Source organism: Desmodus rotundus, chromosome 8 (genome assembly GCF_022682495.2).
Source record: "Desmodus rotundus isolate HL8 chromosome 8, HLdesRot8A.1, whole genome shotgun sequence".
Lineage (NCBI taxonomy): Eukaryota > Metazoa > Chordata > Mammalia > Chiroptera > Phyllostomidae > Desmodus > Desmodus rotundus.
The window spans coordinates 45685397-45713264 of record NC_071394.1 but is presented as its reverse complement, the minus strand read 5'-3'; the positions used below and the strand labels follow the sequence as shown (position 1 = coordinate 45713264).

The following is a 27868-nucleotide window of genomic DNA, read 5'->3' as shown; positions in this document are numbered from 1 at the left end:
TGCTCTGTCACCAAATTTCTTTTTTCCATTTTAAAAAATGGTCATTAAAGCAATATTGAACACTAATCATTCAACTAATGATTTCGGTAAGCAATCTGTTTCATAGAAACTAAAGGAAGCAGTAATAAAGCAGAGCTAAAAGCCTACTTTCAGAGCAATATTCTCCTAATCAAAAGCTTAGGAGCAGTTTGAAAAAATTTTAAATGTATTTCCTTATTAACATATATAATTTTAATGCCTTTGGAACACTTTTATAAAATGTAATTTTTAATAATAAAATTTAAATATAAGTATAAAAACTACTGCTCCTAGGATTAAAAAAAAATAGGAGCATGATAAAATATCAGGAGCCAAAGTTCCTTAAGAGAGCAACTTTGATTCTATGAAGTGCGATATATGTGTGTGTGTATAGATATAACATATAGAGTGAAACCCCCATTTACATTATTACAATTTACATTCCTCCACAAATTATACTACTCCCAAATATTTTAAATAATGCATTATATTCAGTAATCTGCACTCATTTTTAGAAATTCTTGGTAAACATTGCAATCTGCAGTAATAATTGACCCTATAAAAGGGAAAAGAAGCTTCCATATAGGGCTGAGTGCTCAAAATTTTTTTCTTTCTTTTCTTTTTAAAGAGATATATACTCTTCTACAGCTCCCTCACCCCCCCACCCCTACACCTGCCCCAACAGAGAGGCTCCCAAATAAGGTGTTAAGAAGTGCTTAATAGATATGGTTTTTTAGTTTGATGTCCCTACTGATTAGAAAAATATGATAATTTGACATTTCACAAGATTATGGTGGTTATCATCTAACATGAGGAAAGCTCACAACTACTTTATTCAGTAAACAGAATATTCTTGATTATTTTCACATTAACTAAGATAGTGCTTGTTTTACTTTACTTTTTTACCCTCTACAAATTCAACTTATTTATTTGCAACATTCCCTGCATTTCCCAGAGACAAGTAAAAGTGGGTTTTATTGTATATATTTTTAGTTGCTTAAAACTTTGTGGTCATTCCTCAAATAGTTTTCTAATGCATTTCACTTTAAATTCTCCATTTGAAAATAGCAAGGAAAGACTAATTAACACTGAATGAGAAAGATTAATTAAGGGGCTAAACTGTTGTTTTCTGCTATTGGCTCTTAAGGGAAAGAAAATGTTATCAAATTTAACTACAAGTGATATAAGCAACAGGCTTTACTTTACTTCTAAATAGTCTAGTTTCCAACTCTGGCAACAGGGAGCATGACCCCTAGACAAGCCCCCACATTGAAAGGTATGCTTCATATCTTCCAGTTTAGCATGTTTAAAAAACCATCAAAGCTGAGACAGTTCACTCTGGGGTAGATACACCTAACATCTGTGTTCCGCGATGGCTCTAGATTCTAGACCAACTGTGGACTAACAATAAAAATAAAATTGCTGGCTGCATTTGACCCACCCTTTGGCCTTGAAAGGTGGAAAATATTAAAGAGAGCTATCGATAAACTGACTCTGAAGACTCCGATGCCATATACATTATTATTATTAAATGGAAAGAGATAAGTTAATAAGTTTGAAACATGGCAAAATATCCTGTGGACTAATTTAAGGCCAACTATCGAGTAACATGGAATGCCATGCCACCTTACTAGGAGTCTCTTTTTGCTATAAATACTGGTGCTTTGTGTTTAGGTTTTGTTTTCCTCATATGTGCACAACAGGAAATATTTGAGCCAGACAACAGCAAGTCTTCAAAATATACTGACCTGAAGTTACTGTACATCTAAGAAACATCTGTTATCTCCCCACAATGGATTCTTAATTCACTTGAATATTTGATTATGAATCCATTTGGAAGTTAGTAAAAATTAAAAAAAAAACCTCATTCTATTGCAATTTTTTTTAATGAGCCAAATGTCAAAAGGTAGAGCCAGTAGTAACGGAAAAAATAAAAAGCCTAAGGTCAAAAAGTAATTTGAATGTGGGATTTGTAAGACGTTACTAATAATAATGGCTTTCCTATATGAAAAATAATCTTAAAATATGACAATTGGCAGTGAAGTAGGATGAAATACTCAGGTAAACATAACTGAACACAAATGGTTCCAAAGCTAGTTTCTATTTTATACTGGCTTAATGAATATTGGTATTATACAAAAGCAGAAACTTTTATACTGTCTAAAAAGTAGGCACTAAAATAAACAGTCATCTAAGGCAGGGCTACACATACATTTCTGTAATAAATTCATGTCCTGGAATCCTACTGAAAAGCTTGATGGAAACGTGGGAGGGTGGTGCTTGTGCTTAAACTACTGGTGAAAGCTGCTGACAGTGAGTGAAGAGACCCAAGACTTATAGTGTTTGCAGGATCCTGCAGATCCTGTGTCTGTGAGGGGAGCTGAGACATAGAAGAATGTGCTTCTTCTTGGGAATAGCTCATTCCTAGGCTCCCCACTGATATAGGATTATAGGGGGGACCATTTAACGGTATGAAATTGAACAACTGAGAAAAATCCAATGCTGGTGTGTTTAGAGGGTCACTGATAGAAATAGAGCTTTTTGACAGGGAGAGGTCCCCTGCACCATCATCAAGCGACCCCATCTGAGAATCTAACCCTAGTTTAGATGATGATGCTTGAGAATCCTGGGATGAAGAGGGCACGCCCCCTTGTAACTCCATCAGGTAACTCTCAATTTCTCCCTTTAATGGCTGTTCTTTTTCAGGAATGGAAATTGCATATGAGGTAGAACTGAATGGGTATTTGAAGGAAAGGTGGTGAGAAGGATGAACAGCATCCATGTCTATTGGGCACGTCATTCCCAAAGGTAAAGTTGTGATCATTTGGTGGGCAGATCCGGAGCTCTGCATGGACTGAAACGGAGTGTTATAGAGGTTTAACTGCAAAGTGTTTGTGAATGGCTTTGACAACAGTTCACTGGAAGGTAAGGACATCACTGGGAGGAGCTCATCTTTTATAGGCACAGAAACATTACAGGTAAATGGATCCAGAAAATCCACTGGTTCTGTTTTGACCTTCAGAAGTTCTTGATTGTGACTCTTCTTCATATGTCGAGTCAGGTGATCCTTTCGGCCAAATCTCTGTGCACAGTACTGACAGAGGAAGTCCTTTCTTCCAGTGTGCACCACCATGTGTCTACGGACATCCTTCCGGGTGTAGAACCGGCGGTCGCAATGCTCGCACTGGTGCTTTTTCTCTTTAATCACACCAGATGACTTGCCTGCATGAGATTTAAGGTGCTCCAGCAGCACTCCCGTGCTTTCGAAAGTCTGCAAACAGACCTTGCAAGTGAGGTCACCACTTGTTGCAGCGTGCAAGGCCAAGTGACGTTTGAACCCAAGTTTGGTGTTGTAGTTCTTGCCACACTCTTCACACTTAAACGTCTCTTTGTTAGGGTCATGTGTATGTAGATGATTCTTCAGGTGATCTTTTCGGTGAAACATTTTCTCACAATAATTACACTTGTGAGTTTTCTCAGGAGAATGAGTAGCCATGTGCCTTTAAACATAGACATATTCTGTAAGTATCATGACAAAAATGGCATTTATTTACTTTTCAAATGGAAGCTAAACTACTATGCTAAAACAGAATTTCCCTACTAATGGACACTTTTAAACTTAATCTATACTACAAGGATAGTTAATATACCTAAATACTGTAGAACTTGAGTCATTTAAGTTGCCACTTTAATTTTCACTGGCTGGTTTTCATCTATTATTACAAAATCAAATGAGCAAGACTGAATATACTCACGTAAACGTCCATACCTTTTCTTGTAATTTCTTTGTACAAACGGAAATTCTACTCTCATTAAGCATTTCATTTTTAAAAATCCAAAGACACTAACACATAAAAATATGTGATTTAGAATACTAAAACTAGCCAATGTCTAATCTACTTAACATTTCCTTTCTGCAAATCAGCTAAAAAATGTGTATACAAATATATACGTTTACAATGGCTTCACACAGCCAACATCATAGCAAATATAATCTGAAAGACAAATAGAGTTTAATACCTTTGTAATTTGTACTTAGAAACAAAGGCTTTGGTGCAGTCTTGTTGTATGCACTTGTAGGGCCTCTCTCCTGTGTGAGAGTAGGAGTGAACCTTTAATTTCTCAATACTGTTAAAGGCCTTGTCACACAGTTGGCAAGGAAAGTTTTTTCTTGGTTTGGTTTCACCACGCTTACGTTTCCCTGAAGGGACTTTCTGGGTATCTCTTACTTCTGACAAATCACCAGGAATGACAGTGGCCATCGCAGCCTAAACCAGGCCTTCTTGTTGGACACTTGGGAACTGCCCAACTCCACTAAATGATTTAGCTTTAGGTGGCTTCTCAAGTTTCATGTGGTCGTAAAAGAAAGCAAAAAGGGACTGGAAAAAAAAATAAGAAACAACTAGTTTGTAACTAAATTTAATTTTTAAAAATTTTATTTGCTATGTGATGCTTTTGAATTAAAAAGAAACCATAAAATGGATTCAGCTGGTCTAATGTAATATCTGTAGGTTTCCTTATATTTGTCAAAATACATATTAATGCATTGCTCAGAATGAACAGTTCACACATCTCTTGAAATTCCACCTGACAATGTTGTACTTAGGAAAAGCAGTAGCGATTTCAGAAGCACTCAGGAAGCATCAAAACATGACACTAAAAAAAGTAAAAACAAACAAAAACTTCAGACTTTTAGCTAATAATTCTCATTTTAGAAATGAACTTTAGGGAAATATACAGTCTCAGAAAAGGTTTATTTATACAGATCGTCATTACACCATTATTTATACTACAAACTGCTAGGAACAACCCAAATGTCCAAAAATAAGAAAAAATGTATAACAAACGAGACTTTCATGCAATAGAATAGGATACAACTATTACACGTTATGTTAAAAAAGCAAGATACAAAATACACACAGTACGATTACTTTTTTGTAAAAAAATACTCATATGCCTTAAAAAAAAAAACCCCACTAACTAGAAGGATCTATATTAAAATGTGAAGTGTTTTGGCTCTGAATATTGAAGTTATGGATTATATGTATTTTCTTCTTTGTAACTTTCCATGTTTTCCAAATTATCTATAATGCATATTTGCCCTTTTATAAAATTAAGATATTTTTAATAAAAGCAGAAGTATTTTTCATAGTAGCTATGAAACTAAAGTACTATATAATAAAAATGTACACAACTCTACAAGGCACTTAAGTGTTTTCCCAATGGGACATGGTTCTAGCAGATCCTTGCATTGGTGGTATTTATAGTTTTTCCTTGTTTTTAGTGTCTCGTTTGTGACTTTATGCCATCACAGAACAAACAAAACTGTGAATTATGAAAAAAGAAAACCCCAAACACAACACTAAAAGTGGCGTTATTAGGCTTCAAATCTTACAAGAGACAGATGGAAAGAGACTAGAGAACATAAATCTGACTGAGAACATAAAAATGTTTCCACAAATATTTTAATGTCTAAGAATCATTTTAATTTGTGTAAGTCACACTCTTTGTTACAGGAAAATAAAATATAAGTAAGCAACTGAAAACTCTTTCAGGCACCTTGTGAACCACTCAGTCCATGGAAGACGGAGTTAATGCACGGACACCAGAGGCCTGAAAGAGCTGAACAGGTCACCCAGAGTAAAAATATCCTCTTCACACCAGAGTCATCACACCCAGAGCAATTTCTGAGTCAAGAGTAGAAATGACTAATCTTCATAACAAATATGCATTCTTGAAATGGTAAAGCCTTTTGATGTTACATATTAGGTGAGGATCATGGCTCCTTGTCATTTGGAGGAAAGAAGGATTTGGTTGAAGTAATTTTCCTCACCGTTTTTCATTTTTCGCATCATAGAAAATGATTCTGTTCATTGGGCAGACTGAGGTTAGTGGACGAACCAGAGTTACCAGGCCTCCCCAAGAGCTGAGCGGTCAGTCTTTGACACACCTGTAACCTGTGTGCAGCATACCGGTGGGACTTTTGTCTTAGAGCATGGTACCTATGCAAGGATACATCATTATGGAGGTGTTTCAGGTTGTAAAAACATGTGTCAGAGTTTCAATTCATTATTGGTGCGTTGAGAAAGAAATGAACATATTGTAGGAAACAGAGTATGTCTACTTAAACAAAATTTTTTAACTGATGGAAAACTTTGAAAATTTGTGGATGAGAGACAGTAAATATTATCAACTGTACTTTTCAGAGTAAGAAACCAATCCCCAAACATTCAACTGACATAAAAGAGTTAAATGATTCCTCAAGGTTCATAAATGCTAGTATAGCAATATATTTTTAAGAGACACAGAAATGATAATACCTACAAACTCTTTTAAAAAGATTTGATTTTTAAATTGAAAACTGAATGTGGCTAAATAATTATTATCAACTACTAATCGACTGGATTTTTTATTCTATTATATATTCAGAAAAAAGTAAAGAAAATCAATTTCTTTGTATCACTTGTCTTTGGCATGAGAATGACACTTCACAAGCTAGAGGTATGACGCTGACTTTCCCAGATTCCAGTTACATTTTTGGAGAGGCTTTAATTTAACCTACACTTTTGTAAAACTATTGTAATATACAATATATCCTATTGTATTTTAACATAGAGGTATCACTAAACAGGCAAAATAGAGTAATTATCCACTCCTGTGATTAAAATGTAAAGCACATGGGTAAATTAACCAGTGTTTGGTTCATGTATCCTTTCTTCATTGGTAGGCAGACACAGGCAAGGCCTTCCTTTAATATGTTCAGGTTGCCTCAGTCTCCACTGCAGTTTAAGAGTGATGTAAATGCAAAAATGCAGCTGACGTTACTAATGCTAACTCAGTATGTGCCCTCTGGCTTAAGTTCCAGTTTGGAATCCAAGGACTTGGTCTCTCCTGGTATAATTTCATTCAGGAGACACCTCTCTCAGAAACATTTAAACTGATTCCGCTGTGACCAGTAATGACACTGTAAATTGGTGTAAAGCGCTATCACAAGGCAGGGAAAAAAACCAATTTCGACTGTCTGATTTCCTAACATGATGCTTTGTGTACCTACTTAGAACATTGTAGGAAACAAACTTAGATGTTTTTCAACTGTAAAACCAACACATGAATGCAAAGACTCTATCCCTGTATATAACTGATATGTGAAAATATTTCAAAGACTGGTCATATTTGACATTGTGTTATGAGATCCAACCATAATGGGCAGAGAATTCCAGCTGAGAAAAATGGTAACTTCTAAGTTATTGACAAAATTATAAAAGTACACCATGAAACAATATACAAACATTTGATTATATAAAAATTAGTGATACTCAATGTGGAGTAACAAGTGAGTTCTGTTATCTTTGGATGTACATACTGAGCAATGAAGAATTGCAGATTTCAAATATTACACTTTTCTAAGACCAGCTGAAATTTTTTCATGGCTAATAATATCTTTTATCTCAATATATTACAAAACTCAAATTAGTTATTGGTGCATTTAAAACTACAGGATAAATATAAGGTTGTGAGCTCAACATTGAATAAAAGTCTACATTCACAATATGCATATCAATCAAATACCATAAAGACACATGCACAGAACTGTAGTGAATTCTGGTCAATGCACACCTGATGACAGATGGAAAAAGCCTCAGACCTTGATCTTAGCCAGTCCCACTGACTCTTCGTGGAAGAGAACGGAATCCAGTCCTTCCCATTTTGGCCAATCTATGAAACAAAAAATAAGAATGGACTACACTCTAAATGGAATCAGTATGTAAATGTTGGAAAATAAAGGATCAAAGAATTGCAATTTCATGGCACATGCGGACATTCCATACTCTGCTGATGAGTCATGCATTAATTTTCACCAATTGCAAATTTATTAGTTCTAAGCACATTTACATGACCAAAAAAAATGCAGGAACAAAAAGTAAAACAGTATTACCTATATAAATGGCATTTTGTGATGCTGAATGACTCCCCACTTTTTCCCAAATTTAACATTTTAAATCTAACTTGCCTACTGAGAGAAGTGGATATTAGAGTTACTATTTGTAAATCAAACAGATCAAAATTTCATTAAGTTTAGTATTATGGGAGAACCGAATCAGTTCTCTCTTAGAGCACATGGGGAACGCCACCAAAGGACGGCAGCGTCCTGATAACAGCACTTGCATGCCCACGCTGCACACGCTTATGCAACTTGGGCTCGTTACCTGCAGTGCCTGCCAATTTATCTCAGAATGCTGAAAGGATTGCTGAAATGTAGCAATACTCCGTGCTTTTTAGATTTCAAAGCACACAAGGGAAGTTAAATATAGGTTTGCTAAAGGAGAAAGGGATGTCAGGAAAAAGAGTCATTTGGTTTTGAGAGGTCATTGTTGAAAAAATCTTAAAATATTAAAAAATGCTTATTAGTAGCATGATCTTCAGAAGACTAAGACCATGTATAGAAAAAAAACTGTTAATAAAAAACTGTGCAAGTAAATGTGAAAGGAATAATGGTCAAAGGCAGAATAAACTAGAATCATCTATTATAGACAGTACAAGGCACAGAGAGCTTAGTAAACAGTATCTTTTGAGATGAACATTCAGAATCATGATTGTAAGAACTTGAGGGGGATAATACAAATCAAATAGATAAAATAAGGAAAGGATTGACCAATGACAGAATAAACAAAAATAATTTTAATCTTCTAAACACAATCTAATTTCTCCTGAAATCAAATATATTCTTTAAAAAATTTGATAATGTGTAAATAAAGTATTTAATAGAGGACATTCAAGCATCATTACAAAAATACTAAGGGTATATTTGAAAGCAGCACTATTCTCATAGTTTAAAAGACAAGAAAAATAAAAATTTAGAGTAATAAAAGATATCTTTAAAGTTAAAGAAAAAGCTCCATTCTTTTGTAAAGCACAGGACATGCATAAATGGAAGAGCTGAATTCTGCACATTAAAACTGCAAAATAATAAAATTAATTTTGTAAATACTTACTTGCCCAGGGTACATACTGAGTTTTTGGTAGGGTAATTAAGAATGAGTCTGTTTTGTGTATTCTGATATTTTAATAACGCAAATACCTTACAAGTGTAGAGCGTTTCCATCTCTATTACCTCCCTGGAATTCAATGGATCTGAGAGGTGGACGCATTTATCATCACTGCCATTTTAAGGTGAGAGGACCAGAGAAGCCGAACATCTTAATAGTGTATATGTGGTCAAGCATACTCATACGGTTAAAAGGGGCTCGTGCCCTAGAACTCCTGTTTCCCTCTTATTCTACTGCATTCTAGAACGGAAGGTTGGCAAACCAATTTGTAATCAGGTAACTCCTATAGCACCACATTGAAAAAACAACAATGGGGGGAGTACCTATTTTCTCCATCAGAGCTATCAAAGGAAATACACTGAAGGTTTAAAAAGTTTCTTTAATAAAGACAGTGTGCAAAGTTAATTTTAAATAATTTACGTAACAGTTAAAATAATACCTAGTATAATTGTCTAATGGAGAATTATTTGGGTAGGAAAAATCTAAAACCAAAGTTGACTAGTAAAGAAATTATATGTATTTTTTTCTTCTTTTCCTGACCAGTATAAATTTTATGGCATTTCAAATACAATCATAAAAATTTTATTTATGCTTAATGTTCATTTGCATTTATAAAAATGTTTTAGAGTCAAAGTATTTCAATATAGTTTAGAATTATGCATCTTGATTTGAAATATTACAAGTTCAAATTACTCGTTACATATTTCACAGTCTGAAATAAAATCATGAATAAAGCCATCATTTTCATTCATTTTATCACAAAAAATCATTCCAATATCACTGTAATTTCCCTAAATTCCAGCTAACTATTTTGAGTTCGTATGAGTGGCCAGATAATTTCAAAGGAATCATTTTCCCAAACAAAAGAAACCAGGAGCTGGTTGGAGTTCATTATTATTTGGCCTGGTATAATAAACAAGAGTTTATTATACAGTTTGTATTTATGTAATTCTATAACTAAAAGTCCACTAAAATTATTTGTGTATTCTTTTATATGATAAAAACTTGAAAGGCAAACAGTGACTACTATTCTGAAAAGTCTGCAATATTCATACTCCTGTTTTTCTTTTTTTACATATCTAAGATTAGTTACTATGTTGTTCAAATGTTTAAAGTTCTTCTTTAAATTATGAAACAAGCTAGAAATTGCACATATAACCATTTCAAATCGTCCTAAGATGAAATAGCACTTCAGAATACCCTTCTAGCTTTTGAGATACCAGCATGGGCATTTTTTCCTAGGGCAACTTTGCATATACAAAAATAATAATTAAAAGGGATATTGTGTGTGCACAGATTTATCTTCCATGTTTTACATTTTAAAACAGTGACTCACAGAAAAATAACAAGCAAAAATGAACCCTACATCAATGGTCTAAAACGAATTCCTATGAGGATGCTAGCAAAGGAAAAGACCTGTGCTGAAGCTGTTTCTATACTTAAAATGCCACAGTTCTGATAGTCATTTCTCTACCAGCTGTGATTTTTTACAACACTTACCTTCATCAATAGTTCTTTCACATTTAAGTTAAAAGTCAAGCATATACTTTGCTAATTAAGGGCAAATGTTATCTGTAATGAAAGCTTTATTCTCCTTTATGCTAATCATAAAACACCATTAGTTAACAATTCAGAAAATGTCAACATTTGCTTGAAACATGTTTTTTATATTGCAAAAGAAAACTTACCAGTAGTTAACACTTTAATTTACATATATGAGACACAGAAGAGGTCTGAATTGTGTGAAAGAAATTATTAACAAGATAACATAATTGAAGACAGTCAGTTTTGCCAAGTAAGGGCAATAGCATACTTAGAGTATTTTTTGATCTTGTATGATTATATGGAAATTTTTACAAAATTCAATTTCTGTAGAATTGTAAAATCACTTATTAAAGAATAATAAAAGGAAAAATATCCTGCAACCATAAAAAATCTTAGAATTAAAAACAGACTGTAGGCAGCATTGGGGCAGGATGTGTCAGATTCGTTCACTGCTGTTCCCCACAAAAGTAAAATTTTTGGTGCCTGAATACAAAAAATTAAAGGAGGGCAAGTGCTTTTCCAGCAAGAAAATAAACTATATAGCCTTGCTCAATAATCATGACAGTAGATATAAGACAGAATGTATGTATCTATGTTCAGGTAAAAAAATAATACAGTAGGCATGCAATTTGGTTCACCAAATTAAAGGCCACTAGAAAGGTATTTTTGAAACTTAGCTTTATAAAGTCTTAGATGAAAACAATAGTAATTGTAATAAAAGCTGTCTAATACCTGTTTCAGAAAACAAGCCTTCTCTGATTTATATCATTGCTAAGATATCAATTAGTACAAGTAGATAATATCAATTTGGTTCCCGTTCCTAATAAAAACTTCTAGGGTGAAAACATGCCGGGTGTCTGCATCCATGCTTGGCACGGAGCATGAAAGATGGTTAGATGAGGCTGCTGATGCCTCAAGAAGAGAAGAGCAAGGAGCAGGAGTGCCTGCTGCAAAGCAGCAGACATGGCGAAGAGCTGGGTCTGCACCTGACCTGCTGTTGTAAGTAGGTACCCAAACCACTCATCTCATACCTGAAATACTGAAAATTCAGCACATGGTTACCTATAGTAGATGTCATAGTTAACTAAAATTAATTAAAAACAGGAATGCCTTCTTTGAATTACTGTATTTGATATTTTCAACTTTTGAGCAATTCATTAAAATGCAGTCCTAGAATAATTCTTTTGGAATTAACCATTAAAATTTAGCCTTAACTGATATTTATAAAGCCTCATATTTAATATACAAATAAGAAGCAAACAGAAAAGTGAAGGAAAATAGCAGAACCATTTGATTTTAAGACCCAATAGGAAAAAAAGCAATGAATGCCAAAGCAGAACCAACAAAATCTGTCAGTTCTCTTATCTGTACAATTAGGATGTTCCTTTTTGGGTCACCTTCAACCTGGGTATGGCTGTTTATTTTGTTTTTTAGAGTACCCAGAGAGAATGAATAGACACTGATGATGAGAGAATACTCAAATAAATTTTATCTTCTAATTCAGAAATATTCTCCTTGGTTAATGACTTTATGTAGGAAAACTGTTCAGGTTAAAAGGTTTTCTTCTTTTTTAGAAACTCTCTTCTAATGACCCATAACTTAGAAGTTAGCATTCCATTTTAATTACTACATGGGGGGATTTCCCCCGCTTTGGTTGCATGTTCTTATCAAACTAAAAAACTAAAAAACACAGATGAGTAGTACACCTTCGTGTTTTCACTTTCTTCACATAGGGCAATTAGTATTTGCAAACAGGACTGAAAGAGGAATTGTGCAAAAGGGAAGCAATGATGCCTAAGAGAGCAATAAATCGCAATTACATCTGAATACAAAGTAAGGTTGCTTAATGAAAATTTAAACCATTTTTAGAGGTTTTCCTGGTTTTGTCTGGCTTAAAAATTTTTTTTTATTTTTTTGGTATTAAGCATTTCCAAAATATTGGTGCTCTGGCTAGGATTTCAAAGTAGGTAGCTTACACATCAGCTTAATCTGAAAATTGCATAATTTCTAAATTTTAAAAATTTGTTTTTATTTCTGGTACCACTAATACCTTCCATTCCTGGGACTACAATAAAAATGCTTGACACCAAATATAAACATGTTCACACTGAAGGACCCTAAACATTTAGAGGATATGCCTCCATTAATTTATGGTTAACTGTCTAATGCTATTAGAATTACAAGTACAAGCCCTGGCCAAGTAGCTCAGTTGGTTAGAGCATCACTCTGACATACCAAGGTTGTGGGTTCAATTCCTGGTCAGGGCACATACAAGAAGCAACCAAAGAATGCATAAATAAGTGGGAACAACAAATTAATGTTTTTCTCTCCCTTCCTTTCTCTAAAATCAATAAATAAAGAAAATTTTAATTACAAATATAGTATAATCCAGGTTTCATATTTGAACTCTCCAAGCACTCATAATGAATCTGTCTATAAATTCAAATGGAAAGGCAAAAATAATAAACATCAAGGCAAGAAGGATTACCTTAATTATAAAAGCTCATGCAGAGAATTAGTTTTAAGCCATCTCAAAGTAAAGTGCACTTTAAATAGGCTTGTGCTATGGTATACAACGAGGTGTAAGTGTTGTTAAGTGTCTGTGCAAAATCTTGAGTAGCACTAAACCACCTGATGAAAACTGAACCACACCCAGGTAAGGCTTCACACACGCCATGACTCTGTCCTCCCAAAGTCATGCCCACGTGGCTGCCCAGGACAAAACCGTTGTGGATACAACCGCTTCTATTTATTCCCATGTAATTCAAGGTAAATAGGGTCAGTTCTAGGCAAAATTGTCAATTCGGGGTTGGCAACACCCTCCTCCACATGCAGAGGACCCATGTACTCCCTCCTCCAGTTGTCGCAATCAGAAGAGACTTGATAGTCAAATTCCTTGCCCAGTTTTACTTGAGCAAGAATGAACTTCAGAACTTTACCTAAGACTTTCATCCCTAAAATACAGACCGTAAAGCTCTTCTTGAAATTCTCCTGCCTATCCTACAGGACCACGAATTCATCTACAGGGAGACTATTATTCATCCTCATATTCCCAGCTCCTGGTCAGGGCCCTAGCACACAGTAGGTATGTAATAAATATCTGTTCTCCATAACTATAATGCCTTTAAAACTTTTCAGGAATCAAAACAAGCAAGTAAACATGTTTTGGGGTTCCTGGGACCTCAAATTGATTTGATGCAAGCTCAGAAGACAAACCCCACAGAATGAAATTGTTAGTTTGTTGTACAGAGGGGTGGAAACTCAGGGGAGCATCACAGCCACCTTGGAGTCTGTCCCGTTCCTGTCAATGGGGGTGGAAAACTAGGGAGACAGGCACGTGCTACTCAGAGGCCTGCAGGCGTCCTGATGGGCACAGAGACACTCCCGGGCACCACTCAGTTGGCCAGCATTTTTCAGAACATTTGTGTTTTCAAATGTTCTCTTCCATGGCTGTCACCTGTACTGATAATGATTTACCATTTGGAAATAGCCAATGGAGTTTTATGGGAAGGAAAAAGGAACAAGGTAAAATTCAAAATCTTTTAAGAGGATGTTCTTCATGTTAAATTAAAATGTGAGGAGGATGTTGTAAATATCAAAGAAAATCTTTTGAGTGATTACAGATACAAGAGAGATCAAAAGAGAAAAGCTATGTGAAAGTAGTTGGCTAACTAAAAGCAATGAAAAATTTTTTTCTTTTCCTAGCTGCCAAAAAACCAGCTTTGTTAAAAAAACAAGTTTAAAAACTACAATGAAGTAGAAAAAGGAAAAAAAAATTATATAACATATAACACAATAAAAACCATGAACATCTTTTCATATAATTAAAAAATATTTGTAATATAAAAATGACTAAAAAATTTATGCTAACTTGATTTTATCTCCATAGGATGCTGTGATTAGTGTTTTAACCACATTAATTAATGTACTTTTTATTTGATTATAAAGCTCTGGCCATGTAGACTGAGGCCCTGCCTGGCTCTTGGTTATGACTTCCTTTCCCCAGGCCTGGGCCCTGCCTGCTGCCACTAGAGGTGGAGCCCATCCTCTGGCACTTGGCATAACCATCTTTATTTGTACCAGTCTTCCTGTCCTAGGGCTGAGGGGGGTGGCCTCCAAACCTCAATCCTATGTCTAAGTTCCTGCTGACACTTACCTGAAGCAAAATCCATGTGTACCTGATTTCCAAGTATCGCTACACCTTGATTCTGTGCCACTGAGCTGTATCTATAGGTTGGGAAATCTAGATGACTGTGTATTGTGCTCTTTCCAGCAAGGGCTAACAAATTGCTGTTGACCCACAGAGTTCCTTGTTCTAGTACCTGCCCCAACCCAGCAAGCAGAGCTAGTCTCCTTCCCCACCTGCTTAGAGTTAAACATATCTTTCCCAGTAGACGGAAAGACATATAGTGGTAACATGGGGTAGTCTATTACTCTGAGCAGGGCTCCAAGAAAGGAAAGCTTAAGAGTTCATCTGTGGACTATTAGGGGACATGAATTGGTAAGCTCTTATAGCAGCTATGCATTCTGTGCAAAGGAAGGAAGACTGCTCCTTGTCAGTATTCCAATCCTTCCATTAGACCATAACTATTAATGAAGTCCTACTGAACACAATGTATATTGACAGACCTTAAAATGTAAGTGGCATGCTTATTATGTGGCATGCTTTTCAAAGCTTTTAATCTTATATTATTTAGAAACTGGAGTGATTGATCACTTTGAAAGCCATGCCATATAATGATAAAAGCCACCTACCTGAGCCCCTGCTCCAAACTCTAGCAAGGTAAACTTATTAATAGACCATGACAGAATGAAGCATTCTGGGTGCCAAATACGGCCAATGCAGCACCAAGAGGCAACCTAGAAAGAAAAGAAGAGTTAGTTTGAAATTCCAAAAGTCAGACCCAACCTGGTCGATGATATATGAACTAAATTGTTTTTTTTAATTCATTATCACTTATTCATACTCTTTACATTTTATCTTTATTGGAAAATCTATCTCAAATCTCATTAGAAACAAAGGTGAAACAAAATATTTATAGTACATACATTGAAAAATGAAAAGTAAACAAAGCAATATCCCTAGGTTAATGTATTTCCCCCTGAAACACAAGTTATCTAAATGGTTCATATTTTTATTTGGTAAAATATTAATCCAAGTTTACTGCTATTTTTCATAATTGTTGCTATTTTCTTCGTTTATATTCTAAAGACAATGCTATTTTCTCTGTAACACATTTTTCAGAAAAACCTTACGAGTTATAGATTCTCGGTCTGAACAACAGCTGAGGGAGAAATCCTGCCTGAGGAGGGGTCCCTCAAGCCCTCTGCTCCCGGGGAAGGGTACACACTGCGAGTGCCCTAATGCAGAGGCACGTGTAAGGACGCGGACAATTGCTCAGCTCCCGAGTTACTCTTTATGAGGAGACTATTACTGTTGCAAAGTGAATTCACAGGTGGCAAATCCATCTTCAACCCACACACAAAAAACCTAAAATGTATTCTGAAGTACTCAAAGTTTTGGATTATCCTCAGCTTTTTTCTGTTGGTACAGGTAGTGAAGACCTACCTCTAGGGCAAAAACCAAGAGAGGGAAGGGATGCCAGGCATCCGACACAGAAATCATTTGCTTCATTTCCCAAGACCAGAAAGTCAGTGCTTAATTACACATGGCTATCACTTTACTAAGATAAATAGCTGACAGTGATGTAATAAATATGACCCCCCTATTATATATGGCACCAATCTGAATTACTGGAGATGCAAACAGACACGGCTTCTGTTCTCTAGGTGCACACAAGCTAGTTGCAGCTGCAGTACATATACCTAGTTTCAAGGTAAGCAATATGACTGCTAAATAAAATACAAGTTGTCATAAGAAGGTACTAGAATGACAAATCAATAGCAAAAACATATTATATGGTATAAACAACTATAATATAAGGTCAGAAGAGGAAAAGAATATTATAGATTTTTGGTGACTTCTTCCTTGAAAAATATACAATAAAGTAAGGGGAGAAGAGGGATGTGGCGGACATGCCAGTAAGTATTTGACACTGGTAAGTTAAAATTGCAAATTACTACAGATTCTAAGATGACCCTCTGGCTGAAGTGTGCCACGGATTATAGCCACTGTAAGGATTCAAATGAGAAAGGCTCACCAAAGCCCAAATGTCCTGAACATTTACTAATGATGAGAAGTGGGGCAATTGTGAAACATTGCATGGGTCAAAAGCACCAAGAACAAGTACTTGGGGAGGAGGGAGAGTGAGAAAGAGGCGGGGGAGGAGGGTACAGGTAGTGTCTGTTCAAACGAGATACAGGAGATGGGCGCTGGAGTAGTCCAAAGTGTTAGAATGTACTGGGACATGGACCTAAGTGACCGCCTATGCTGGAACAAAGAAGGTATACACCACCGCCTAAGTACCTGACTACTAGATTCCCCCTGCTGGAAACGGGTTGAATCCTCACTCTCCCTTGAGCTTTCTACAGAATCAGCCCTCCCTGATCAGATACCCTGGACACCTGGAGCAGATCAGCAGGGTGACTCACCCTCCCCCCAGGGGTCTGCTGTAGCCTTAAAAGCCCTTCTACCCTTTCCCTTGGGGCTGTAGTCAGTTTGGACCCAGGCCACAGATCACAGTGTCCCTCCTCAAATAAAAGCCCTTAATTGGACTGTTCTGGCTCCAGGTCTTTTCTTAGCCACCTTAGTTACCTAAACACAAAGCACAGAGCCCAAACCCAGCAAAAACAAGCATTTCCTAGAAGAAATACCACTTATATGCCTGACAGTATTAACAGAGGTGATAAGAGGAAGGTAGACAGACAGCTGTATAGCTTATTCTCCAGAATGATTCAAACCAAATTACTGACTAACTCATGTTGGCGCCCGAAGGACCACCACTATAAAAAGAAACCAGGTAATTTAAGGGGCAGAGGGGCAGAGACAGAGCTTCAAGGAGAAGAAAAAGGTGGCAAAATCCACAAGCTAAAACTGCTGAGACTTATAAAACCACCCTGCAATTCTTGCATAGAATTCACCACTTGGGCATGAAGACACCAAGCTTCAGCAAGAAAGAACATGGTACATAGAATGGTTAGGAGTGAGAGAATGGGAGGTGAGAAGGGGAAATACCTAAATGAGGATGTTAGTTGAGAGAGAGGGAAATGACTTCCAGCAAGAGGATGCTTTCTTTCTAAACACTTTGTACTGAAAGAGAAGGAAGGTAGGGTGGTGACTAAAGGGGAACTCAGGATGCCAGGTGGGAAAGATAAGTGAACACTTCGGTGCTGAGAATAGAGAGGCAGGGAAGAAAATGGAGCATTCTGGGAGATAAGGCAAAATGGGAGAAAAGGAAGAGGTTTTCATCTTACATAAGAAAAGGGTCTTTTTTAGGACCTAGGAGGGATGTATATTCATCCTGGTAAGATTTTGGTAAAAGAGGCAAGGGATGAAAGGAGTCTGCTTAATTTCATCAGTGCCAAGTAAAAAGGGCATGTCTGGTAAGGATACAGAAGGAATGAGGCACTTGGCCTGGCAACAAGAGGGAAGGTTAGAAGGCCATGTAGAGAACAAGAGTGATGTCCCAGGGCATCCTGGAGGGTTTTACAAAAACAAAACTTGCATAAAAAATTAAATTTCTTAGTTATTCCTGATGGGAGTATAAACTGTTAAAACTTTTCTGGAATACACTGTAAACATAATGTAATCAAAGCCTTTAAATGTTCATTTATGTTGATTGATAATTCATTTCTAAAAATTTAAGCCAAAAAAGGATGAGAAACAAAGATTAAAGTATAAATGTGTTCAAAGTATATTTCAGTAATAAAGTTGACAATGCCTAATAAAAGCAGTAAAATATATTAACTATGCAGTCATTAAAAATAATGTATTTTATTAAATCACATGGGAAAACACTGATATAATTTTAAGTTTAAATGTAGAAATAGAATATACCATGATTCTAATTTTGTAAAGTACATAATTAGAACTACCCTCCCCCCACCAATACACTTAAATGTACCTAAGTTATAAATAAAAAATTAGCAAGATATAAGCTTCATACTCATCTATATTTTATAAATGTCTTAGGTTTATAATTAGAAAAAACAGTTTACCAAAAAGACTAGTTTTTCAATAAACAGTGCTACAAAAGTTTGTTGTCCATAAAATACAAAAAGGAACTTGGATCCATACTTCTCACCATATACAAACTTAACACTAACTGAATCACAGACACAAATGTAAAACCTAAAACCATAAAAATTCTAGAACAAAACGTAGTCGAAATCTTGAGGCATTGAGTTAGTCAAAAAATCCTTGCACAACCCATAAAACAAAAAATTGATAAACTGAATTACATTAAAATTTGAAACTGCTCTTCCAAAAACAATGTTAAGAGAATGAAAAAGACAAGCCACTAGAAGAAAATCTTTGCAAGGCTTATACTTGATACAGAACTTGTAACCAGAATACATAAAGACCTTCCAAAACTCAACAATAAGAAAACCCAATAAAACATGGACAAAATATTTGAGTAGACATCTCAAGATAAATGGATGGCAAATAAGCACATGAAAAGATGCTCAATATTATTGGCCATCAGGGAAATGTAAATTAACACAATAAGAAACCACTATCTACCCAGTAGAATGACTAAAATTAAAAAGACTATCTGGCTGTATCAAGTGCTGGTGAAGATGTGAAGCTAATAAAATCATACACCACTGATAAGAAGGTAAAAATGGTACAACCACTTTAGGAAGCAGTTTAGTGGTTTTTTAACAAGTTAAGCATGGACTACAGTATGACACAGCCATTTCATGCCTACTATTTACCCAAGAGATATGAAAACCTTTCTATAAGCACTTGTGCATGAATATTCATAGCAGCTTTATTTGCAACAGTCAAAAACTAGGGACAACCCAAACACCCATCAATGTGTAAATGGATCAACAAATTGCAGTAGAATCATATAATAAACTACTAATCGGCAATACAAAGGAACAACATTTTGGTACCTGCTGTAACAGATAAACCTTAAAATGATGATGCTGAATGAAAGAAGTCAGACAAAAAGAGTACACACTATATGATTCCACTTACATAAAATTCTAGGAAATGTAAACTAATCTGTAGTGACAGGAAGAAGCTCAGTGGTTATCTGGGCGTGGGGGAGGGATAACTCACAAAAACATGAGCAAACTTCTGAGAATGAGAGACATGTTTACTGTGATGGTTTGGAGATGTAGACATATGTCACAGCTTGGTAAATTGAACACTTCAAACATGCAGTTTGTAAAAAGGCAAAGTTTTTATATTGAGAAAAACTTAAAATTAATAAAAATGAGGGACAAATCTTAAGAATTTACTTACATTGAAACCCTCCTGCCAAAGAACCTCCCCCAAAACCACTTTCTGTGAACTGAAAAACTAAAATCCTTCTTAAAGGCAATGACTCCAAATAACTAAAATCTGATTGAGGAATACTGGCTTAAGTGTAAGAGCCACATTCAATTCTTACTAGAAAGGATTCGTGTCTAGGCAGTATTTAGAGCCACATTCTCAGCTGTCGCCCTTGGAGGAAGCCAGTGCAGTTCACCTGTTGTTTTACAGACTGGCACATCATACTACATGATTGAAAGGCTCCAGGAATACACTCTAACTGGAACTGAGACCTACACATAATAAATAGTTCTGGGATAAGTTCCATTTATCAAATATCACAGGAAGTACCCACTGAAGTGTCTTCAGTCAGCCTCTGTATAGACCTTTTAAATATGTTAATTGGTGGTAGGCTTAAAAAGAAGTATCATGCTAATTGGTAGGCTGTCTTTAGTTAATTTAAAACAAAAAACAAAGTAACACTCCAGCCAAGATAACAAAAGAAAGAGTGCATGTTAGCCACCCTCAAACAGGTATTCTAGGCAGAGGGAGTCAGAAAGTGTATGGCGGATCTGGGCAACTTCAAGCAATCTGCTATTTTTAAAGCCAAAAGTGGAGCCAAGAGACGGGAGCTGAGTGGAGGAGCCTTGTATGGGCAGTGTTCCCAAGGGCTGACAAATTTAAAATATCCTGATAATTTACTAATTATCCTAAACGTAGGTGCCAGTACCATTTGCTCCTCCCACTCCCATCCCCAGCCAAATTTTTAGATTATTCAGAAAACAACCTATCTTTGTGTGCCTTTGTTGATTTCTGAAGCAGATTTAAGTAGTGATCTGCTTTCAATTTGTATTTAGGTTAGCATTTTTTAAAAGAATGGAATTTCCTCAAAAAACTAAAAATGGAACTGCCTTTTGACCTGGCAATTCCACTGCTTGGTTTATACCCTGAACCACCAATTCAAAAGAACCTATGCACACCTGTGTTCATAGCAGCACAAGTTACAATAGCCAAGTGCTGGAAGCATCCTACATGCCCATCAGTAAATGAATGGGTCAAAAAACTATGGTACATTTACACAGTGGAATACTACGCAGCAGAAAGAAAGAAAGAGCCCTTACCCTTTGTGACAGCTTGGATGGAACTGGAGAGGGACTATGCTAAGTGAAATAAGCCAGGCAGTGAAAGACAAGTACCATATGATCTCACCTATAAGTGGAACCTAATTAACAAAACAAATAAGGAACCAAAATATAACCAGAGACAATGAAATTAAGAACAAACGGACTGTAACCAGAGGGGAGGTGGGAGGGAATAATGGGGGGGAAAGGAGGAAGGGTTTTTAAGAACCTGTATAAATGGACAAAACCAAAGGGGGTAGGATCATGGGTGGGAAGTGGGGATGGCTGGGGTGGTGGTGGGGAATGGAGACAACTGTACTTGAACAATAAAAAAAATCCGTAAAAAGAAAAAAAAAGAAATTTGACCTTCCTCAATTATAAATTCAGTTAGGCCTTTGCAGTGTTTGCTGATAGTAATTAACAAAAAGGGGTTTGCATTCACCAATGTGGGGCCTCAGGGTCCCCTTTCTTGAAGCGTGAGCCAGGACCTGGGGCAGCTCCTTTTCCACTGCAGCAAACACCCTCTGGTTCGCTTCCCCACCCTGAATTTGGTACGGAGATGCGACACAGAGAGAAGGTCTTCCCATAATGTTAACCAGTACAGTTCTGGCAATCGTCTTTACCTTGCTCCTTCAAAACTCTGACTTAGAGGGCCTCTAAATACAAATCCTTACATCAATTCAGAGCTGAGAGCAGTACAGGGGAGCACCTGTGCACAGGCAGAGTACTTGCTTTTGGGGTATTGGAACTGAGTTTGAATCCTGCCCCACCCTTACTATCAGTGTACCTTTGAACAGTTTGACCTCTCTTCAGCATTTTGCTCTGCAGACTGGGAATAAATACTTACCTTGCATTACCGCAAGAATAAACAAGGTGCTGTACATAAAATCTCTAGCATAATTCTGAGGGCTCAAAATGCAAAGCTGTTGTGTTTAGTGCGTTACTCAGAAAGTGCTGCCCCCAAATGGCCTAATGTGTACTTGAAAATAAGGGGTTTTTTTTTTTCACCTTGGCACAGGCTTTTATTTCAATATATAGAATCATAACCAACAGAACAGTGGGAATATTCTATATGGAGAAGACTATGCAGTCATATTTAATGTGAGATTTACCATATTTTTGGACTCTAAGACGCACAGGACCATAGATGTGCCTAGGTTTCAAAGGAGGAAAATAGGAGAAAAACGCCGCTCACCACCACCCCCACCCTCCAGCAAGCCAGGTAAGCTACATTTGGACTATAAGATGCACCCCCATTTTCCTTCCAAATTTGGGGGGAGGGTAGTGTGTTTTAGAGTCTGAAAAATATGGTTTATTAAAAGTGATATTTGATGAAGCAGTATACTTCTGATGTTCTCATCTCTGTGACCTAGATGGGCGTACCTGAAATTTTCTGGTGATCACAGTCACAGATGATACCAAATCACGGCCAATATAAAACCAACCTGTGTGGAGCCTGAAGTCATTCTGCATGTTGAAATCAACGGTAATTTGGAAAATAATGCGATTATTGAGCATCCAGGGATGGACTGACCCATTTGTGGCTTAACTGTAGTAAAAGATTATAATGCACTTGTGAAAATATTAAGATTCTAAAGTCAGATAAAACAGCTACAAAGTTTTTACGAAGTACTCTACTGAAGGACACAGTACACCAAAATTCCACACTGTGTACTCTACAACGTGGGAATGTCTCTTTCACACAGCCTCTCAAGTTAACCCCCACCTCAATCCTGAAATTGAAGGGCGGAGAAGTGAATGCTGTCTTGCAGTCAGGCTGGGGAAGGATTAGGTAGAGAGGAAAGGCACAGTGAGTGGGGAGATGAGGAGCCAATGGTAGAAAAACAGGTGCAACGAAGATTCACACCGCAAAAGGATTGCTCTAATAGACAGTGACTTCTCATAGTTTTTAAACGAGCCATGTGTGATTTTTGAGGTTTCTAAATGATCATACATGTACTATTTTTACACACTTTCTTATCCCTTGTAGAAGTTTCTGAACACTAAATGTAATGTTAACTAAGTAAATTTATATCAGGTTCACATTGTCAAACAGTTATGATTAGCAACAACACAGTGTCTATCAAATTCATCCACAGGTACTTGCTAGAACATGGGACTTGTTTTATTTTGCTTTAAAATATTTTACTGGCATTGATCTTTATCATAAACTAAAGAATGATACAGAGACCTGAGTATGCTTTTTTCCATGTATTTACCTATGTTTTTTGGCCTTTCTGGACCTCAACATCTTTAACTGTAAGGAGAACACAGTTGATTCTTGATTAAGTGAGACAAATGAGAAGGGAGAAGGCCACAGAAAATCATGGCTGAAACAAAATTAGTTGCAGCAACACAGTGGTGGTTCTTGCGCTTTTCACACTGCAACCCTTTTGCACAGTGTAACAGTGTAGATCAATCCATGCTAGAGGACGGGTGGAAAAGCGACTTCAAGAGTAACACAAACAGCAAAGAATCTCTCGGGTCCGTCTCCATTATCTTCATTTGGGTCCCACTGACGGCTGCAGAATAAACTCCATCACAGCAGAGATACTGCCTTTTAGTATCCATTTCTACCTCCCTAATATCTAGAATAGTGCACAAAGGACATACTCCAATATTTGCTGAGTGAAACAGAAGGAGGAAGAGAAGAGGGAAGGAGGGCAGTTTTCCATTCTGGTGGCCAAATGGATCTGTGGACGAAAACAGCTGCCCAAACTACTTGATTACTTTTGTGAATGATTAGGAATTGAACGAATGCTTTAAATCTGAAAAATCTCTTGGATTTCCCTTGAGTAGTCAGCCATCAGAACACCCTGTGCTTTCTTTTCTTCGCCCACCCTTGCAGACAGCAGAATGCTGCAGTCACTGTGCCATCTTGTGGTCGTATCTGGAAAGTTCGCCTTCTTCAATATATCAGTATAATCCCCCTACCCATACAAGAGCCTCTTGGAATGGGGCAATAAAACAAAACCTTTCAGATGAATAAATCCCTATTATTTAATTTAACTATCAAGGTATCATGGAAAAAACAAAGATTAATCAGTCACCAGTTGTACCATCGAAGTGTGTGTACTATTGTAGGGGAGGTATCCCAAAAGGATACTTGTAATTTATAATTATTGGTAACACGAAACAGAAGATAGAAAATGCAACAAAATAAGATTAGGAGCAATGGGGATTCAGGGGAAAAAAAAGATTCAAGCTTCGGAGATGAGAATTTGGGAAAGAAGAGGCAGCTGAACCGAGTAAAGAGAAGATGTGGACCTGTCAATGGGGCTGGAAGGCGGGGGTGCAACCCAGAGGGCAGGAGCAGCCCAGAAAGGGCAGGGCCTGCGGAGTGTGTGGACATCAGGAGGAACAATGACTAATTCCTTGACTGGAGCCCACAGTGCCTCAAGGAAAGGAGTGGGAAAGGACATTGTAGAAAGGCAGGGCTGTGAGCAGTCTAGGACAACGTGAAAGGGCCTCTGCTTTAGGAAGCTGAGCAGCAGAGGGAAAAGGCAGTTTTGTTTGTGGAAGCAATTTTGCCTGGTAATTGACAGGGGTCACATGGATTAGCTGTGTGGCCTTGGGTAAATGACTTACCTTTTTCAGCTGGTGTTTCCTCAGTTGAAAAGTGAGATAATTAAACCCTACAGGGTTGTTGTAAGGAATAACTGTTATTGTATACAAAGCACACACCACAGCGATCAGCAAATTGTTTAAAAAATTAAGAAACAACTGTGGAATTATCTGAACACTAAATATTTGATGGTATTAAGGAACTGTTGTTCTTTTGGGGTATGATAACTGCACTGTGATTGTACTTTTAAAAAGAGTCTGTACATTTTGGAAATATATATCAAAACATACAAATGGTATGAAATCTGCATCAGAATAGTTTGCAGAAGAAGAGACGGGCATTAGTCGGGGGACACTAAATAAGACTGGCTGCAGAGGTGGTAACTGTTGAAACTGGTTATGGGTCTATTCTTCCTTTTTTGTACATCCTTGGAATATTCTATAATAAAATGTTTTTAAAGACCTGGAAAGGCAGGATTACACTTACAATACACAGTTAACCTGTATGTGATATACTACAAATTGTGTGGGTGCTTAATAAAAACTGGTTGGTAACAACAAAGTAAGAAATTATTTACATGTAGTTTATGATGCTTACAACTTCTGTGAACTAAGGAATGCACACGATCTGAAACGCTTACCCCGCCACAAAGGTCACAGGCCGATCAACTGATCTGTGCTACTCTAGTGAAGCCAAGTAGTAACAACTTCGGGCATAAGAGGATGTGCAAGTAACACGGTAACACATACCTTTAGTAGTCACGGCCTTATAAGTATATAACTACCAGTATGTTTTAGAAATAAATATTCTGGGAGATGGCTTTTAACATTTAGGCTTTCAAGCCATCAGTTAGCATACAATGACTGGGTAATTTTTTACCTGTAATAAGGGTGGATGATGTATTAGTGTAGCAAGATCAGGGTGTGTCAGGCCATGGCTGCCTTAGCTCAGTTGGTTAGAGCAGTGATTTTCAACCCATGTGTCGCAAGAATTTTTAAAACACGCAATACCTGAGTATTTAGTCAGGGATACTGACCTCTTTTCCCTTAGATTGTCAAATAAAAAATGACAACAGCCAACACAACAATGGCTGTACAGATTAACGAATCAAAATTATACCTATTTCGCCCTGGCCGGTGTGGCTCTGTTGGAGCATTGTCCTGTAAACTGAAAGGTTGTGTGGGTTTGATTCCCTGTCAGGTGTCAGGTTACATGCCTAGATTGTGAGTTGGGCCCCCAGTTAGCACACCTACCAGGGGTAACCTGATGAAGGTTTCTCTTCTCACATGGATGTTTCTCTCTCCCTCTCTCTCTCCCCCCCTTCCTTCCCCTCTCTCTAAAATCAATAAGCATGTCCTCTGGTGAGAATAAAAAATAAATAAATAAAATCTATTTTTTTTGTCAGATTGGCAAATATGTTTCTGCTGTGCTACGGAATTTTAGTAATTACTTTATGTGTGCCATGAGATGAAAAAGGTTGAAAATCGCTAGGTTAGAGCATTTTCCTCAATATGCCAAGTTTGCATGTTCAATCCCTGGTCAGGGCACATACAAGAGTTAACCAATGAATGCATAAATATGTGGAACAACAAGTCAATGTTTCTCTCTGTCCCTTGCGCGTACTCTCTCTCTCAAAAAAATCAATAAAAAATTAAAAAAAATAAAGATCAGGTTGTGTCAATCTGTGACAAGATCAATGATTGTGATGCTAATGGAAGCAAGGTAGGGGTGCACCTGACTGGAAGGACCCAGGGTCACGCAGCAGGAATATATCCCAAGGCACCAAGGGAAAGCATTTGCTGGACTTGCTGAGAGAAAGGCAGTGGGCGGGGGAGAAGGAGGGAGGGAGATATTAATTGCCCAAACTGGTGAGGTTTAGGAAAGGAGGTAAAGACATGAAGGTCTGGGGGAGAAAGAGGATGGTTACAGGGAGGAGGCAAAGTTAAATGAAAGCCTTGAGCCATTTTGGCTTGGAGAATCTTGAGTATCTCCACTGGATGAAGAAAAGGAGCCAGTGGGGTGAACACACTTCCATATTTCATAGCACAGGAAAAGAGGTGGTGCACCTTGGGCAGGAGCACTGAGCTTGCAGCAGCTAAGAAAAGAAGGGGTTAGGGTGCAAAAAAGGATGGTGGTCAAGGAACAGACTGCTGACAGCGCATATCTGAGACTCAATTTTCTCAGTGAACTTGGGGCAAACTCACCTATTGTCTACTACAGATCCTAAGTAGAATCACTATAGACTATTGGCTATTAATAGATCAGTATTAATTATTAGAATATAAATATTCCATATTTCTACTCTATTAGAGAATAGAAAATATTAATAGATTAATATTAGTTTATTAATAAACTATTAGACTCTTAAAGAGATTCTTGTTCTACGAGAGTATTATTATTAGTTAGAATTTCATAGACTGGACAGGGTTCTTTAAAAACAAAAACCACATAAGCACTTAGGTGAACCAGGTTCTATGGTGAAATTTTTTTTCATGCATTATCTCATTTAATACTTAGTCATCTAACTTCTCTGAGCCTCATTTTTTCTCCCTCTGAATGGGGGATACGCACCGTACCTACCTGATGTTGTTAGGTGCCAGGAGGATTAGAGGAGTCACAGAGTAAGCCCTTCACAATGTCAGGTGATACTGTTGTTCCAGAGAAGTGACGTGTAACTTCCCAATTCAGTGTCAGTAAGAGCGCTCCGCAGAAGCTAACCAGCCTCCTTGGAGCCCCAGTATTGCGGACAGAGCAGCGCAAAGGTAAGAACATGCAGGAAGCACGTGTCCAGAGAGGCTAGCAGTAGTGGAGCCACAAAACAGGCACCAGCATCAGGGTCTGGGCGTGGCTGAAGGTGCCTGGAAGTTCGTTCCCAGTATCTGGAGGAAGTGTGTGCAGGTCCCCTGGCCTGAAGCATTCTCAGCCCAACTCCAAGTAAGAGGGCCTGGAGCTCACAGAGCTGACTTCATGTGGGGGCACAGGAGACAGTGCCAGTGGGAGGGAGCCAGCCCCAACTCAGCTCTGGGTAGGTGAGAAGATAGCACCCAAGACTCTCCCTTTAACTATTATAGCTCAGGGGGCTTATGCTTCACAGAACTTCCCCAGTGCTTGCTGTATGAAGGTGAAGGGCGGTATCAAGATAATTAAGACCTAGTCCTGTGAATGGGGAGAGGACATCCCCAACTAT

At 37.3% G+C, this 27868-nt stretch overlaps 1 protein-coding gene across 5 annotated transcripts in view; it reads right to left on the bottom strand.

Annotated features, from left to right (window-relative positions):
- Window positions 1-239: 239 nt before the first annotated feature.
- Window positions 240-27868, bottom strand: part of PLAG1 (PLAG1 zinc finger) — a 43320-nt gene continuing 15691 nt past the window's right edge. The window contains exons 2-6 of one of the 5 annotated variants that reach the window (XM_045181516.2): window positions 15366-15470; window positions 7636-7734; window positions 5852-6020; window positions 4039-4397; window positions 240-3518 (exon numbers count right to left, since the gene is read on the bottom strand). In XM_045181516.2, the coding sequence (XP_045037451.2) occupies window positions 2261-3518; window positions 4039-4280 (1500 nt within the window). In that variant the 5' untranslated portion in view covers window positions 4281-4397; window positions 5852-6020; window positions 7636-7734; window positions 15366-15470 and the 3' untranslated portion in view covers window positions 240-2260. The remainder of the gene's footprint in view (window positions 3519-4038; window positions 4398-5851; window positions 6021-7635; window positions 7735-15365; window positions 15471-27868) is intronic. The other 4 variants (XM_045181515.2, XM_045181518.2, XM_024572161.3 and 1 more) reach the window with 4 other exon arrangements.